Source organism: Mesoplodon bidens (assembly GCF_964165515.1).
Source record: "Mesoplodon bidens genome assembly, chromosome: 4".
In the NCBI taxonomy this organism is placed as follows: Eukaryota; Metazoa; Chordata; class Mammalia; order Artiodactyla; family Ziphiidae; genus Mesoplodon; species Mesoplodon bidens.
Genome location: NC_138160.1, coordinates 136,845,957 through 136,864,757, shown reverse-complemented (window position 1 = coordinate 136,864,757; position 18,801 = coordinate 136,845,957). Strand labels below are relative to the sequence as shown.

At 40.7% G+C, this 18,801-nt stretch overlaps 1 protein-coding gene across 4 annotated transcripts in view; it reads left to right on the top strand.

The window, feature by feature from the left end:
• EBF1 (EBF transcription factor 1) overlaps positions 1 to 18,801 on the top strand; it is a 393,734-nt gene that overhangs the window by 290,872 nt on the left and 84,061 nt on the right. For 2 of the 4 annotated variants that reach the window (XM_081233788.1, XM_081233786.1), the window contains exon 9: positions 6,411 to 6,541. In XM_081233788.1, the coding sequence (XP_081089914.1) occupies positions 6,411 to 6,541 (131 nt within the window). Of the gene's footprint in view, positions 1 to 6,407; positions 6,542 to 18,801 lie in introns of all 4 variants that reach the window. The other 2 variants (XM_081233787.1, XM_081233785.1) reach the window with 1 other exon arrangement.

Below are 18,801 nucleotides of genomic sequence, written 5' to 3'. Positions count from 1 at the left end.
TCCATCTCTGAAACAGGGTTGCTCCCAAGCACCACCTTACCAAAATCAAGTAGATACAAGGGAGAAAGGCCTGAGATTTTATGAGGTCACAGGTGTCCCATAGAAATGAGCTGAGCTCATGGGTTTCACAACATTTTCTGCCAAGTCTCAAGAATTTGTGGCAATAACATTAAAGTTAATTCCTCATTTCTGAAAAAATTGCCATTAATATTCATTCCAGGCTAATGAGAGCCTTAAAAAAAAATTCTACTTTGTAATTACTGATGCCAAATCCACCTCCTCAGTAAGCTTAGCTATGTTAGCAAGTCACTGGGTTGGAAATTTCCTAGGGAAGTTTTACAATACGCCTCATAATCTGCGATGGTGAGACTATGGTGTATTCTAGTAAATAAACTCTGGTTAGTGGGGAACTGATGATGACAGTAATTGTTATTATAGCAACTAGCGTCCTGTGTGCATGGAACATAGTAAAACAGCAATACCCAAGCAGGCACTTTCTGCATTTTGCCAGGAGTCTGTGAGGTGGGTACCACCACTGCTTAGAGCGGGTGACTTAGAGAGAGGGTAAGTGACTGCTTCAAGGTCGCACTGGGTGGTAGATGTGGAACTTGAAAAGCTGGAGCTCTGGCCCATTTTCAGATGCTACAATACCCTGAATGTTAAAATCAACTTAACATAATCGCGTCTTTCTGTCTTTACTCAGAAGCCATTAAGGGCTGGTGCTGGCATCTTCACCTCCATTGTAAGCATCAGTATCTGTTCTGTAGAAATGTTCATCAGTAGTAGAGAGTTCTGGTTAACAGAATGCTGGAAAAGGAGGGTTTCCATTTTTTTTTTCCATATACCATACACAAAGAAAATGGAAAATAACATTACCTCCACTTCAATGGAACTTTATTTTGAGATTTGGAGTGGGATTAAAGCATTTCTAAATTTGTACCTTTTACCAACTGATTGAGCGTTGTTTCCCCATGGTATTTAAATACAGGGATGGAGAAAAGAGCCAAACAACACATCTCTAGTGAGACTTCTGTAATGGGACATCGACTGTCACAAAAGCCTCATTTTGGGGATAAGAGATGGTAAATGCTGCACCAGGGTCATCTATACAGCTACCCCAAACAAGTGAGGTATTGATCACAGTACAAAGAGATTTCAGAGGCAAAAGTAAGAGCAGCCCCAGGACCCTGTTGATAGCTGCGCACACCACTAATTCACCTCAATGGGCAGGCACCTCTGAGCTCAATTAACCCTCATTCCCAAGGCCCCCTATAAACCCCGAGGTAAACATGGTTCTCCCGGCCCTGGCTTTCTATCAATGAAATAGATCATCGCTATTGGAGGCTGAGGGGCGATTCCAGTTTATAAATTCACCTCGCTCATAAAAAGCCTGATACTTCCAGTGTGGGTGAGCAGGCATTCGAATCTTGTAATACTGATTCTATAAATCAGAAAATTTCAAACTGCTGAGGCCATCCGTGATTTCTTCTGCCTTCCGTGGTTATTGGAAGGAAATATAAACGCTCTGGAAGTAGAGCAGGTGATAGCAAATGGCCCCTGGTGCAACTGTCTACACACAGAACATTAGTTGTTAAATATGTACTGGAGCCTGAACGATTTCTTTCTTTCGTTGTTTTTTTTTTTTTTTTCCCCTTGTTCTACCCTCTCTTTTCCTTCTCACCGCAACCATTGTTCAGAAGCAAATTGGAAATCTGGTAATTAGGCCCTGACTCACGGTGTAGTATTAGCGTTCCGAGCCAAAGTTCAACACCCTGAAATGAAATTTAAACCAATTAATCTGTTAGATTTTTATCGCTTGTCCGTGTTTTCTCAGCAATTCCCCCAGCACGTGGCCTTTGATCAACTCTCATACAAACGCTAAAATGTGTGCCTGCTGCTAGCAAGATGGGAATGACATTAACATGGTACTCATAAAACAATCAGAGCAGAGAAGCCCTCAAACAGGCAGGGCATAGTAATATTTAATAAAAGCGCACACATAATCTTCAGAATTAGCATTTTGCGCCTTGCAGTACCTTTGGGAGAAGAGCTTTTATTTGTGGAGTGATCATTATTATAACAAAGAAGAGCTACCTAATAATTTCCACTTTAACTCTGCAATGTGCCACGAGCATTTCAGAGCCATTATGCTAAACTGTGGTGGTATAATCATGTTATTGTCATAGTTTGAAGGAAGGAAAAATCTCCTTTACTTGGGTGGCTGTTGTGAGTGGGAGGAGAGGTTTAAAAAAAAAAAACAAAAGAGAAAAAAACACCCAAACTTTTATTTTTAATGAGATTGAGAACCAGGAATTGGCTTACTGTCCTTGTGGAGACCCAGAGTGCGAAAATTCATTGGTGAGGAAGAAAGACTCTTTCATTAATTAAATCAAGATTTGGCCGGTAAAAGTGGTTTTGTATTCAAATCCACTCCTCTCCCCCATTCCATAATATTTCCTTGGAGATAGAATTGTATTGATTATTACACTCCTGGGCTGGATTGAACTCTTTCATGAGTCTTTTCACCTTCAGATTTCACCGAACACATCCACCGTGACTATTATAAACTACCTTCCCTCTGCATCTCTCTGGATATCCTGAGTGAAAGAAAAACAAGTCGTTGCAGATGTTCTCCGAGCTTTCTCAGAAAAAACACACCCCAAGAGAAGATGGAAGGGAGGCTCAGGGTCTGTTATTTAGCACATCTGAGCTTAAAAAAAAAAAAGTAGTATCAATTTGCTCTAAAATGCATAACATTTATGTCGCACAGAATTAAAGGCTCTGCTGTTATTTTTTAAATTAAAATGTATTGCCTTAGTATGGGCTCACTGGAAAAATTCAAACCATACAACTATCTATAGAGTAGAATTTAATAGTCTCCTTTCTCTAGTCACCTTCCTTTTTCATATGGACCCACTGGGGACGGTTCATGTACATCCTTCCAGACTTTTGTCTGTCATACCTGTTCACACATACCTACACACGCTCATGCATATAGGCTAATAGATATCAGTTTTTAAATTAACAGAATCACACTATTCATCAAGCTACAAATTGATTTTTGTTTTACTTACTGACATATTTTGACATCTTTCCATGTCAGTTTATAGAAAATATTTTTTGTCCATTCTAATGACACTCCACATATCCTATGGTATGGATGTACTATAATTTATTTAATCACTCCCTTATTGGGGGCACCTAGACTCTTATACTGTTTACTGTCGATACTACAGTGAACATTTGGGTACTTGTTATTTTAGGCACGTTTGCAAGTACTTCCTGGGCTCCTTTTAGTCTGGCAAGTTTGTTTGTGACTAGGGTAAAAATGTAAGATGGCAGCCGATGAGTTAAACTTAAGTCCAGAAACATTTTGTTTAGCCTACACATTAAAAAAAATATTGAATTAGTTGCCAGCATTTAAAGATTGGGAAATTTCACATAAAAATCTGGGTTCCTGGCTTCTTTAGAAAGATCAGAAGACCAGGTCACACTGGGACTTCATCTGTGCGGGGATACCAATGACTGGAGCTTCCCCAATTCGGTATCAGCAGCCATCCATCTCATGCTTATTCTGAGACCCTGAGCTGCTGTATTCATTTGTGTTTCTTGCCTTGGCCTGTATGGATTTGTGAGTTCTTAACAACTGCTCTTGAGCCTGATTCATTTAGCTAGTCACAGTGTTTTCTACCCTGCATTATTGACATTATAGGGTTCTTCATTTGCAGGACTGTCTCATGCATGAAAACTTAGCATCCTTGACTTCCAGGTACTAAATGCCAGTAACATCCCTTCCTCACCCCTCTCTCTCAGTGGGTCAGCCCATGATCCCTTTACATATTTTCCAATCTTCCCAATGGGGGAGTGCCACAGAGCTTCCTCTCAAGACTGCCATGACACAGATGATGTATAGGAGCACCTTTGGAACCCTTTAAGGTCTCAACTTAGAAAGGGCTGCCCGACTGACTTGTTCTGAGAATGACACTTAGTTCCTTACGCAGGGATAGTGGATTGTGTTGAGCATAGAGGTAGGATGGATCCAGGGGTGCCACTCTTTTCCTTTAGTACTTCCTCCAGCGCTTTTTTTTCCTCCCCCAAAACTAAGAAGATGGTATTGTATATTGTTTCTTCACCAGTTTTTCTCTTGAAACTTGATGCTTATTTACCTCTGACTAGTTGACGTGCACCTTTTTTTCTGGATGGTGAAAACATTATCACTTTCCTTAGGAAATGTTTGAACACATACACACATATCTATACATATATGTACTTACATGTCTTCTATATCCTACAAATAACAAATGGAAAAAAGAGAGCTGGGGTCAAGTATAAAATTGGCGGTTCTTGACCACGTTATTATAACTCCTTTACAATAGGAGAGTCTATCAAAGATAAACCAACACACCCTTGTGTCTGCTTTTGTGCAACAATGAGAAAGCCTGGAGGAGTCCATACTTAACTAAAGGAACATGCCTGTGTGATTAAAAAATAAAATTTAAAAAATTAAAAGAAATCCCTAAACTAATACAGATAATAAACACCAAGATTATTTTGTGGTTTATGAGGGCAATCACAGGGTCAGTTTAATGATACCGTTGGATTCCACACTTTGCCATCAGGCAGGAATCTTTCAAGACCAGTTCAGTTAAACCAATATTCTATTCTTCTCAGAAGTATTCAGGGATATAGTAATACTTTTTCTACTCCACTCTAGCAACTAAGTACTTATACTGAGCTAGAAATTAAGAATTAAGATTTTGAGACGTTAACTAGAATGTTTCCAAACTGCTTATATTTTAAGAATTTTATATAGTTGTTAAATGTAGTTTATTTCTCTTTTAAATTACTTGGAATCATGCATCATATTCTATCATTAGTTTAGGAGTACTCAATCATGCATTTAAACATGGTTACTTTTAAAGGAAGATTTTACGAAAAAGTCCTATGCCTGTGGAACATTGATCACAACCTTTATATGTGTCAAAAATTGAACAAGAATTTTCAAGCCATGAATCATTTACATTTCCTTGATTAATTATTTTGTTTTTAGAAGAAAGTGGGGGAGAGAAAAGGCATCTGAACTGCCCAGTTTTAGTCGTAAATGCATTGCTGTGAGTTCAGCCAACATGAAATGTTTAGTTTGGATATTTCCAAATTTCTCTGTGCAATTTTATAAGATAAATTTGACTCAAAATCAAACCCATTCTGCTTGTTTATGTGGTGGCACGTGAGCAATGGTTCCAGCGGGCTGGGCTTCATATTTTCTTTTCTTCTTGCAAAAGTTAAAGCATGACATTTTGCCAAATTTGACAAAGTCCAATAATTTTTTTGCCAGTTTCTTCCTGTTAAAATTAACTGGTGCTCTCATTGGCTTCAATACTTGGAAAGTCAGTCTGGGGTACTTAATAAACATTTTATTAAAGAGGAGGGTCTCATTTTCTCTCCTTAGACAATATCTCCTTTGCTTTAGAATTTTGCTTTGTTCCTTTTCATAAAAGTGATCATGAAAACAGCAGCATGGCATTGTGGAGTTAAAAATCCTCAGTGGTACCAAAGTACTCTCTGAGAGATTTCATTTTTGCCTAGTAATTCTGTTGACAGCACGCCATGCTCATCAGGCAAACCACCTCTAGTCTGTTTGGAATCACAGTATTTGCAAATTATTTCCCATCTCCAAGGGCCATTTATAATGGAAAGAAAGAAGATAGGAAGTTTTGAAAAAGCCAGTTCTTGGGTTTTATGCCTGGGAATGACAACAAAGCATAGGTCATGGGACTTTCTGTGGTTCAGCCCTGACTCAGCTATTTGGTTACATAATTCACCCTGAGTGACCTGCATACTTTGCATCTATAAAATGGGATCCATGACATTTATTGAAAAAAACTTAGTGACTTTTATTCAGGAATATTGCTCTGTTAGTGGTACAGACAGAAGGCATGGAACAAGAATGATGTTCTGCTCCAACCTCCTCTCTTTCTTCCCTTCCCATCAAACAGCAATGTTTATCTAAAAAATCTATGAGCTTTCTTTTCAGGAGATGTATTTAATTATGAAGCAATTCTATGAGGTTTCCAGTGTATTTTAAAACATCACCCATTTAAAACAAATCCTTAGCGTTTCATAAATTAAATTTTGCTTCTACATACTATTTCATAAGATTTCAGGTTTGAAAAAGATTTGGGTAACATATATGTATCTTAATAGAAACAATGAAAAGCATGCTTTTAAAAACTGAAATTGCACCCTGAGGTTTCAGGTCCTAATGTGACTAGGAAATGCTGAGATCTTGAGGGGCTTTCTGTTCGTGAAAAGATAAAAGATTTTTTTTTTTCTTTTCCTCAAGTCTCCCATCATTAAAGTTTGGTTCTAACAGCCGACTCCTTCTCTTTTTCATGTGTGTTGAAAAGCAGCTACTCCCTGTATCAAAGCCATCAGCCCGAGTGAAGGATGGACGACGGGAGGTGCGACTGTGATCATCATAGGGGACAATTTCTTTGATGGGTTACAGGTCATATTCGGTACCATGCTGGTCTGGAGTGAGGTAGGTGTTGTCTGAACATTAATATCTAATAGCTTGGTCTAGTTGAGGAGACTGTCTACACTTGCATTTCTAAGAGAGTGTGTAGAATTTAGAGATGGCAGTCTGGGTGGGCCAGCTCCAGTCTACAGAACTCTGGAAACTAGGAAAGATGGGTTGGGTTTACCAGGAGGCATCACTTTCTACTGGAATGACTTCCATCCACTGGCCCATCAGCACCAGGAGAGCTTCTGTTTTGTCATTTGTCCTCACGGGCTAGCCACAGTGTGGAGGTCCTATTATGTATTGGGAATTGGAAAGGAGATGCAAAGTCACAAAATATATAGGCAAAGCCCTGTTCAAACTGTAACAAGGTAGTAATCTGTGAACCTTTGTAGATGGAGTCTATTGTAGGACCATCTTCAAGGATCACCATTCATGGGACAGTAGTAATCCAGGTGTAGGTGGTTCTTGACTTATTTAATGACTCTTCTTCAGAGAGTGAACGGTTTGCCAGGGGAACCTAGAAGAACCCAGGGCTCTTTCCAGCCCTAGGAGTTTATACCTCGCAGGCATCTCAGTGTGGGGCTTCAACAATATGAAAATGACTATGCTCTATTTTTGCAGTACTTTCCAAGCACTGTTTTAACCTGCAAGTTGACTTGTTTGGCAATAATCAACATTAGCTCAAATTACAAAACATAAGTGTCACCATTCCTTAGAAGCCATGGCAAACTTGCCTTTGCTTTCTAAATTCTGAGCCTCGATTTCTTAGCCAGCATGCCCAGAGCCCCTTTTCTTTCATCTCCCCAAAGTTTAGAGTAAAAACAAGGTTAGAGCTGCAAGAGACCATTGAGCTCACTTATCTCACACACTTTACAAGTGCTCATAGAATGGCTAAACTTTATTGAGACTTACTATATTCTGGGCACTGTGCTGAGTTCTTGACATAGATCATCTTAATCTTCCCTCTATATCACAAGGTAAATACTCTTAACGTGTATCTTTTCTTGATAAGGATACTGAGACTTAGACATATGTAATTACATCACCCCAAAGCAGCCACCCAGAGCCCATGGAGTGTGAGTGATAGGTATGTGGCCACACAAAGGAGTCAGTAGCAGAACTGGAGCTAGAACTCAGAGTTTCTATTTCCATTCCCGGTTGTCCTCCCATGACACCACTCTTTAGCCCATCCAGATGTTTTGGTTGTGTTTTCTCTTTGGAGGGGCCACAGAGATAAGCAGAAAGTTAAGACTGTGACAGTTGAGTACATTTATCTTTCCAAAGCAGAAACTGACCTTCCTTTTAAGCCTTCTGTGTGTACACCTCACTGCCAGTAAGCCACTCCAGCAAGCCTCTTGCCAGCCCGTTCTGCCACTGCCTTTGTCTTTCCCATGCATCCAGCAAGCGGCATGCTCTTGGCCAGAGAATCAAAGCTCCCTTAAAGCTGAGTCAGAGATGGACTTCTCAGTCCACCAAACTCATTGTTGTCCAAGTTAGAACAGCCCAGGTCTGGAGGTGGACTGAACTCCCCTGGCTGACTGCACCCCATTCTTTGTTGGAAACATTGGGTTGTAACATTAGAAGCATCACGTACATGGCATATGTTTCTTCCTCGCTGCTGGAGGCAGAAGTGCTCACAAGGATAGCCGTTCCCAGGTCCCATGGGCTGTGTCTTCATCCCTTCCTACCCCTCATTCTTTTGCTTGTCCTGGACCTTGAGAAGAGGGGAAGAATAAATAGAATACGAACTTTTTATCCAGGTCATAGCAGTCACAGTGAGGCCTGAGAAGGGGGGCTCAGAATCAGCCCTATTCTTGACCCCTGAGAATAAGTGGGGTTAGTGTGACGCTCCCTTTACGACCTCATGCCTGTCTTAGGCCAGGTGCACCACGTTGGATGTGGAATAAAGGACTTCAGCATATCAGGAAATTGTTGATTTTTCCCTCCACCTTGTCAAGGTCCCCCAGTTTCCTCTCAGTTCCCTCACTTTCTTGCCCTTTTTGGGGAACACATAAGGGAGGTTAAATTCTACCTTAGATTTATCTAAATTGCTTTAAAGGATCTCTTTCCGTATTAGAAAATCAACGCAAGTCATGAAAAGGAAAATCCACTGAGGTGATACCTTTGTCCTCCTCCCTCATGTGTCCCTCCACTACCCCTGCCTTGAGTGTACCAGAAGCCCCTCGTGATGGATCTGGGGGGGGGGTCCAGCTGGGAGGTGAGGGTTGGAGGGCACATGCTCCTTCTTTGCCCACCTCCTCCTCCCAAACTGCTCTCCTTCGTGGATATATCATAAATCAGCTATGACTCTTTCCTGGTGAAAGCCCACTATGTAGTTTCCCAAAATGTTTTAGCTAATATTCTTTTAAAATGAATAAATCCCCTTCAGCATTAGCAGTTGGGCTTCTGGATGGAGGACTTTAATTTGGCCTGTTATCATCATGATGGTCCTGACATTTGGAAAAATGAGTCTTGCAGAGGTGAACTTTTTGCAAATATTCTAAACTATTTATAAATTTAGATTTTCATCCAGGCTATTTGACAGATATGAGGTTCTCTCTTTTTTAGTGCAGGGAGAGAATCTGGTACTGCTCCAAATCCCCAAATCCATTGTATACTGATGAGAAATTGAGAAGTAGCTCACATTTACTAAGGGTTTTCATGCATAGGCACTTTACGGGTATTATTTTATTTGATTCTCATTAGAGCCCCATGTTAGATACATATAAGTAAACCAAGTGTCAGAGAGGGTCAGAGACCCACCATCACACTGACAGATAGGGCTAGAGATGGGATTTGAACCACAATGTATGTTTTTACGAAGGAAATACAAGCCCAGGTTAATGAGAGAGCAAATAGGTAGAATCTTGAGAGTGAGGAAGGACAGGAAGAAGAGAGGAAAAAAAGACATGCACAGTAATCCAGGTGGTACAGTAGTAGGAGTCGTAATAGCAACAGTAGTAGTAACTAGGACTGTTGTTTTTAGTCAAAACTAAATTGTGTCTTTTGTTTTGGTAGGGCCCAAAGAAACTGGGGGCCATTTCTCCAGGCTTCCACTGGATAGAATCAGAACTTGGGACCTGTGAATATTAAGAGAAGATATCTATGAAAGTAGAGTATGACTAATATTAGCTAACGTTCATTGAGCGCTTAGTTCCTGCCGGGTACTGTGCTAAGTTTTGCCACGGCTCTCGTGTGAACCTGGTGACAGCTCGCATGTGTAGCGTGTATAGCATGCTGTTCTCATTTTACTAACCAGGAAACTGAGCTTGGGGAAGTTAAATAAGCTGTTCAGTTATCAACTGGTGGAGATGCAATGTGAACCCAGACAGTCCAAATCCAGGGCTCACCTTTTTAACCGTCCACGATTTAGCCTATGCCACAATTTTGACCCTAGGGTTTTACCCTATCAGACCAGGGTGGAATTGCCATCGATGCCTTATACTTGGTGGTATCTTAACAGTTATTGTCACCTCCCAAAGTAAGCTAGACTTGTCATGTAGAGAATCAGAAGAGCGGTCCCTTCATTTTCTAGTTGTGTAAGTTTGTGGGTGGAGCCATTGGCTTATAGGAAGAATTTACCCTTATGAAGGGTATATGCTTTGTGTTAGAGGCAGAAGACAACCTCTTCTTTTTCTATATGAATGACTAAGTTACTTGTATATTTAAGACAGTTAACCTGTCTGGGCCTCTTCTCTAGAGTAGAACCCCAGTCTATCCAAATTCTTTGTCCCTGGCCACATTTTCTCTTGAGGTTATGCCACCTCTGCGATCTAGTACTTTTCATTTTAAGTAGACTTTTATCTCTTCTCCATTTCTTCACTCTGTAGCTCAAAGCATGCAGGAAGCAGGCTGGTGGGCCAGGACAAGGAGATAACATTTTAGATTAGCAGCTGATGCTATTATTTGGAGTCTCTTTTTAGCTAAAGAAGTTTAAAAAAGAGCCAGAGAAAATAGAGCTGGCTTAATTTACCCTCATCTGTGCCCTTCCCCTACCAACCCAATCTTTTGCAAGTGAGTAGTTCATTTTAGCTCGCTGATTGCCCCCAGTTGGGAAAAAGAAAGGTGGCACGGTCCCGCTCCTAACTCAGGGCTGCCTTCTGTGAGCTCCCAAGTTTGGGGTGAACCACAGGGCTTTCCTGTGAATTTGGTTTGCCATCTTTGTTACTCTTCCTTATTGCTTCTTGCCCTTTCTCCTCTCTTTTTACAAAGCAAATTATTTTCCTGATACTCTTGTACTCCTTGTCATGTCTTACACCAGAAGACTTAAAAAAAAAAATCTTTGTAGTGTTTTATATATAAACCCAAAGAAACCAACAGGGTTGATGTGTGCTAATGTTTAAAGTGGGTTGAGATTTTTTCTTGAATACACATGTACTTCATTGCTTTTGCTTTTCTACCAACCTGTGATTTGGAGGGGCGAGGGGCTCCTGCAACTGGTTTGTAGAGCCAATTGTTATTTTAATATCTCCTTCTGAATTCCTCTAATTTCTAAACAGTGAGTACTGGTTGGCTTACCAGCTGGTGTGGAGCACTGGGGTAGGTACTATCCGTGATTAAAGTTAGGCTTTGTGGGATCTGGTATATTATTTAGAAAGACAGCTTGCTCTCATGTAGCAAATTAAAGAGTTACATAATATATTTATGAAATCTAGAGTTAAATTTGTGGTTTAAAATTCCAGTCAAGGTTCTAGAAGGCAGAGAGAGTAGTGTAGTCAGAGGTAGACTGTTCGAATAACCAATCAGGTTTCTATTATGTCCAGGTGGATCTCTGTGCTGGACATTTTAGGCTCTCACAATCCTTTTAATTAGTCACTGAAATATCTGAGAGAATTTATACAGCTTATGGTGTTTAAGCTGCCTGTAAAAAATGTCCAGTGGTGGGATTGGCAGGGAGCAGAGGGTGGTGGGAATGGAAGACAACCATCCAAGAAAGGATTTAGATTTCACGGGGTAGCAGTGGGCTAGGAGCCAGATAGTAATTATAGTTCTTCCATTGTCCAGTCAGAGCACCTATATTTTAGTCATTGTTGGTCACTGGACCTCCATCTCAACATCTGAAAATGAGGGTCTTAGACCAAATCCTCTTGGAAACCAGGTACAAGTCTAGTCCTTCCTTTTATCTAGAATTCACTCCCTTGAAAACCCCCCAGCAGTAAGAAGGGTGGGAGTGAGGATGGGCGGGAAGTAACTTCTTCCACTATTGTTCTTCACTTTTAGAACACACTTGCAGTATACAATATCATGTTTATTTTGAACTTCATCAAAATGATTTAATCAGTCCCCAAACTGGATCTCCCTATTGATATCTCTTCAGTCCATATTTTCACTCTCTACACTTCAGATTCTGGTATCTGATCTACACCTGAGACTTATACCACAATGTTGCTCTAATTCATCTTCCAGATTGTTCTATGGAATATACCAGTTCTTGGGGATTTTAATAGGCACCCCATGGCAGATAGGGGTGGGAGGTTTTTCCCAGTAAATTTGGGAAATGTTGAGTCAAACAAATTCCACTGGTCCTGTCCTAGAGCTTTCGAGGTACTACTTATATGCGCTTTGACTATCTAAGACATAGTATGCAGCATGTTCCAAACTTTGTGACCACAGAACCTTTTTTTTCAGGGATCACTTTACAGGAAGGTATACTGATAATGGCTGAAGTATATTTAGATTTCATGTTAATGAAGTAAAGTCATGAAACCCAATTATGAAGTGATTGGGCTGGGGTAGATGTAGGAAAATCTGAAATATTTGCAGAGTATTATTCAGATTAGACCAGCAATGTTTGGAGCCGTTATTGTTTAATACTGCAAGGCTCTGAACAGAATTTCTCTCATATTTTGCATCTGGTTTTAGTCCGTGCACACTTGACATTAGATGCCATGTGATTTTGTAGGACAGCTATATTTAAAGATTGCCAGGACCACTTAGCTCAAATGGGAGAAGCCAGAGTTACATTACTGTATGAACCAGTTAGCCTCATCCAGGAGCCATACACTGTCTTTTTCATCCAGATGAATGTTTTCTTCAACTGCATTCCCAGAGACAGGCAGAAGGCAAAAGAAGCCACTCTTTGGGAAACCTATGGGTGACCATAGTCAGGTAAATGGCAGTTTGTGGGGCTGAGAAGCAATTTTGCTGCTTGAATCCAGAAGTCGGAAAATAAGGTTTCAAATGCAGTTATTGATTTCTTCCCTTCTTCCTTTCCATATCTACTTTCTATTCTCATGTGTGCACATAGCTCAGAGGAAGGACTGTAAATTAAAAAAAAAATAGTATTTGCTCCTCTGTGACATAAAAAAATGAATGACTACAACTCATACATGCTCCCACTGTGAGTTTCCCAGGCCTTATATCCGGCCTTGATTTTTACTGAACCACATGTAGAGTCACAAAATTTTGAGTGCTTTGAGGAGCATTTCCAGTCATTAACTGCAGCTGTTTTATTTTGAAAGTGAGGAAAAAGAGGTTCCAGTGCCCGCCGGTGCAGTGACTTGTCCTGAGAATGCCTTAGCTAGTTAGTGCTGGCGTTTTAGCCCAGTTCTCCAGACACCAACCTCACTCCCCATTCAGCTTTCTCTTGTACCAGGATTTTTCATGACATTTCCCTAGGTTTTTTTTTTTTTTTTTTTTTTTTTTTTTGGTACGCGGGCCTCTCACTGTTGTGGCCTCTGCCGTTGCGGAGCACAGGCTCCGGACGCACAGGCTCAGCGGCCATGGCTCACGGGCCCAGCCGCTCCACGGCATGTGGGATCTTCCCGGACCAGGGCACGAACCCGTGTCCCCTGCATCGGCAGGCAGACTCTCAACCACTGCGCCACCAGGGAAGCCCTAATGGCCTTTTTAATATAGTTACGTAGTTACAACCATGCTCACCTTATGCTTTAAAATCCTCTAGTCTATGTTGTTATTTTAAATGACTAAGGCCCTTTAAGTCTATCCTCTATGTTGATAATTATGGGTTAGTTAAAAGCACCTTTAGGTTGACATTTTCAGCTATTTATTTACAGTGCATTCGGGAGGTACACATATGTGCCTATAACTTGAAAATGGATAAACCACAGAAGTGTGATGTGTTTCTAATTTTAACGTGAATCAAAGACAGAATTTGCAGCTGGCTGCAGTCATGTGACTTTAATGAAGAAAGTCAATATTTATATAGTATTGTGCTCATTTCATCCATGTGCTCATAGCTGATTGCTGGGATGGCTCCCTGATGATCTGACCTAAAGCCTTTCTCCTTATGCAACCTTACTGCCTTCCTCTTTCCTAAAGCCGTAACTCCGTAGTTTGGGATTCAAGCACAGCCCCGTAAGCCTCTGACCTTTCTTTTCAACCTCCTTACCCACCATTCATCTTAACTTCTGCTCCAGTCACAATGAGTGATTGGATAAAGATGCAGCTCTTTATGCCTGCAGTGATTTTTTCACCTCTGCACTCTTGTCTTGTTTATGCCATTCCTCCTTCCACAATGCTTTTCCCTCCTTTCTGTGCCCCAATCCTTCCGCCCTTTCCGATCCAGAAAAAAATCATTTTTGTCTGTGAAATCTTCCCTCACAGCTCTAGAGATTGAATATTTTCTCTTTCTCAATTCCTAATGGCCTTATCTGTACCATCTTATGTTCTTATCACTTTCTATCTTTGATTATTGTGACGTAAGGGGCTGCCGTTTCCCTTGAAGGCAGGATCCATGCTGAATTCAGCTTAGTCTACAGAGTCTAGCACAGAGCCTTACACTTCAGAGGCATTAATTTATACAAAATAGTGTTGAATGACACTGCTTCTCCTTTCATTCATTCATTCAATCAAAAAAGTGCTACTTTTTAGCAACTGTTATATTCAGTGCTGCTTCATAGTGTCAGTACCAGATAGATTGCAGTTTAGTTTTTGTTAATGCATGTATAATTAGGTACTTTATAATTAGATATATTTGTTGTGCAGTAAGGATGCACATAAATACCTTAGTGTAAATCTGTTGGTTATGGTGAGGATTAAGTAGTAATAAAACTAATACTTTTTAAGTGATTGATACCAGTGAGGCCTTCTCCTAAACTCATTATAGGCATTAAGTCAATAAATCCTTTAATACCACTAGTTAGATAACTAGCCCTTCCCCCTTCCCAGACAATGAAATTGAAGGCCAGAGAGGTTGAGTGACTTTCCAAAGGTCCCACAGCTGGTAATTTGCAAAGCCTGGGCTTGAACCAAAATCCTTCCGACTCCAGAGCCATCTTTTTTTTAACCATCTAAAAAGAAGGTAGTGAAAGCTCATTTATCCAGAGAAGAGTGTTCTAGTCACCGCAACGCTGCAACATTCAGCATGAAACCAGAAGTGAGCCAAAAAAAAAAAAAAAAGTAAATATATAAAATAGCAGACTTTGAGGTCACCAGAACAGTAATTTTAAACCAACTATGTTATCTGTTTTCCCAGGTCATAGCAAATTAGAAGGAGCAAACTGGAGGCGGGTTGTTAGAAGCAGGCTCAGTGACAGCAGAAGTGACAGCTTAATGTCAAGGGAAGGAAAGGAAAACCTAAAAAGCAGACGGAGAACTACATTACTGCGCAGCATGTTAATGGCTGTTCATAATGACAGTGGCCCTGAGTAGTCAAGAAAGAGATGGCAATTATATTCAATATCTTCTGTCTGAAACAGCATGATGTGTGTAATGCATCCTCGAAAGACTTCAGTGAAACAGTTGTGGTGGCACGGTATTTAAAGGGGGTTGGCTTCAGTTTTCCGCAGAACTCACTTCCTGGAGGGATGTGTTAGATCAGGAATTACTGAGTACATGCGCAAGGCTCACTGTAGATAGGATGCAAATAGGAACTCTACCACTAAAGAATGTGAGAATGAGTCACTGTTTAGCGTCTTACAGCTTTGATATCCTTTTCTTAGAGCTCTGAAAGAACCTAAAAGACTTTCTGGTGAGAGGTGAATTCATTCCCTGCTAGTCCACCTTTTGGTTCTTACGTTTTTCTTCCTAATTCCTAATCTTTGCAGGCAAAGATTCTGCCCTGCAAACCACCAGCTTTGATGACATGCAGCCCCTTCCAAAAATGTATCTGGCCTTCCTTTTTCTTTTATATTTTAATTTTCAAACAAACAAAGCAGCAACCCAGGACCCTAAGCCAGGCCCAACTAGGGAATGATATTCCTTCTTGACTGAATGTAGAAAAACAAGCCTTGAGAAAGAGCCCATTGTGCAGTTTCAAACCACAGGGGCTGGCGTTACTGGTGTCCAGTCCTCTCCGTCTGGAATACTCTGGACCTCAGGAACTCACCAGTGCTTTTCCAGCTCCCAGATGGTCAGGATGGGATCCAGTCTTTAATGGTGCCCAGCTGGCACAAGATTTACATCCTGGGAAGAGAGCTGGAGAAAGTTTATTTAAAAAATAAATTACCGAAAAATAAATAAATCAATCAACCCACAAAACCAAAGGTAGTTGAAGCATAATGTATTTATTTTAGCCTTTTTCTCCCCAGTCTGTTATTTTGAAAGATGATCTTATTGCTGTTTTGTTTTGTACAATTAACTGCATTGATTTAGGGACCTGGCTAGTTTCTCGGTCAGAAGAATTGAGTAGTATATTTTTGTGAATGTTTAATGAGGCTACCAGGAAGTCTGTGGGGGCAAAGTTAAAATAATTTATTTTCTTTAGTAAAAAGATTTTTTGAATGGGGTGGTATTGATATCTTTTTGGTAGATTCATAAGGAACGTTATTGAATCTTTATCCTATTTATTAGTGGTGGTTAATGATGTCACGGTATTTACTCATTCAGTGTTCAATAAGTATTTATTGAATGTCTGCTAGGTCCCAGGCACTCTTAAAACTGGAAACAGAGTAGTGAAAACAAGAAAGACCAAGTTCGTATCCTCATGGGGCTTATATTCTAGTTGGGGGATGCAGGCAATCAATAGGAAAATAGATCTATATCTCTCTTCTGTGTATCTGTGTCTATGTCAATACCTATGTGAGAGACATTTCAGATGTTAGGAGATACTACTGACTGTTAAAATGTAGATTTTAAATCCCCTTTTAACTCAATTCCTGAGACTTTAGTTTCAAAAGTCTCCTCTGACATTGATACATCAAGTTTATCTTTGGGAATTCATGTGACCCAACATATTTTGCTAAACATTGGTTTTGTTATTTTCTTGAAAGGACAAAAGGAAACCAGAATGTTTGTGAAACAGTAAATGCTTCCACGCGCTTTCTCTCACGTTCCCTGAGAAATCATATACTGCCTTTGAGACAGGCAATTCTTGGGAATGAAAAAACTCTGGGTTACGAAACCCAGAGAACCCTGCTTCGGGGACAAACCAGAATACACTGAGAGAGAAGAGCTAGCATCCCCTGATTTATGTTGTATCCACTTCAGGGGAATAGAGCTAAAATATGTAGGTACAGCCAGCACAGTGCCCAAGAATATACACTGATCATATTTCAACTTTCTTTAAGAACTCCAGAAAATAATATTTTTTAAACACCATGTTGAACTACAGAAAGATGAACGCCCCAGAGTGGAAGGAAAATGAGTTTTCTTGTGTGGTCACCATCACTGTGGTGTCTCTTTAAAGCTCCTTAGTCGATTTGGTTTTGAAGCTTTAATTATGCTTTTATGTTATAGTTTCCTTATTTAAGTGTCTGTTTTATGTCCATCACTCAGCACCCCCTGCCTATCTCAAAAGAGATGGATATTATTACCCTAATTGAGGAGGAGGGAGAATGCTGTGAGAATTATTAATACATAAATTAAAAAATTAATCTGGAAAGTGCTTTAGGGTCCCTAGAGAAGCCCTAGCCAAACACAAAGCATATTTAACATTATTGTCTGTACTCCCACAGAGCAGGAGCTGGTGCAGGATAAGATGGTAAGGTGAGGCACAGAGGGTGACACTGGGTGAATGGGCCAGTGTACCTTAGAACCTAGACTCTTGGAGGCGTAATACCTAAAAACCACTGTACCAGTGCCCACTTTAGCCTTTTTCTAGTCATAACTGTTCATTTTTTTTCCAGAGAAGAAACTTTAACGTTTCCTTCCTTTTACCCCTTCTCTTTACGTCTTTGCTTGTTTTGGAGTTTTTTGTTTTGTTTTTACTTTTTAGTGTTGAAAGTGATTGAGGCTAAAATATTAAGTCCTAAGGGTGGTAATGAAAAATCACTGGTGCGCTTTCTAGTAATCCCAGTTATTTTTTTGGCTTTGTGGCATGCAACTTCAAATTGCATTTATTTCATATAGTTCCATTGGTTGGAAAACGTGCATAAAGGCTTATCTTGGAATTGCTCTTTTGTTTTGCTGGGACATAATTCTCAGCCAGCCTCTCACCAGTGAGAAAGGTTATTTTGAGGACCTGCTGTGTTCCCAGAACATTTTTGAATGCAGGAGAGACTGAGGACCCATTCCATCCACCCTGTTAACAGTGGAGGTAGGATGAAAAGTACAAGTGCCAGGAATTATGGAAAAACAATAAACAGTAGTAGGGAGGGACAGCTGTGGTTGTATAATGGTGGTCATCAGTCAGGCAGACTTGATGCTTCTTATCGGTTCCCTGGTCATTTTTCTTAACTTTCCTGAAATTCATTTTTCACATCTGTGAACCAGCTACTACCTCTGCCTGTCCCTAATACAATAGGACAGAAATCACTGAAGGAGTTTCTCACAGTACGTGGCCCAGAGTAAGAAGACAATGAAAAGTCACTGCTGCTGAAGTCACCATCAAGGTCATCACCACTATCCATTTAGTGTGAGCTACAGGGATACAGATAGTAAGAGCTCCTGGCTCTCAGAGAAGAAGGTGATTCCCAAGACTTGTCCTTTTCCCCCAGAATTCTCCAACATGTCTCCATTAATATTTTAAAATACTAGGTACTCTCATTCACCCACCACGTGGGTCACACTTTTGATCCTGCTAGAGACTTTTATAAAAACCACTTGGAGAATTATCCTCTCCCGTGCCACTCTTCTGGACTCCCAGGCTTTGCAGACTGACTCTTTGGGGTTTTGCTTCCAACCCTATGCATCTTTCATGATTCTCTGTGCACCCATAGAGGGAGTCGTTCCTCTTTCCTGTTTCCCACTTCTGCCAAGGACAGGCCTCACCCACCGCCCCCCATGTCTGCATCCTGTCTCTCACGGTCACAGCAGCTTCACTTTGTACCCAGAGGCCACAGCAAGTGTGCCTCGCCTGGCCGACCACTCAGGACTCTTCTGCTCTTGTGCTCTGAGACTGGAGAAGAGAAAATGCTCACACAGGCAACTCGGAGGGA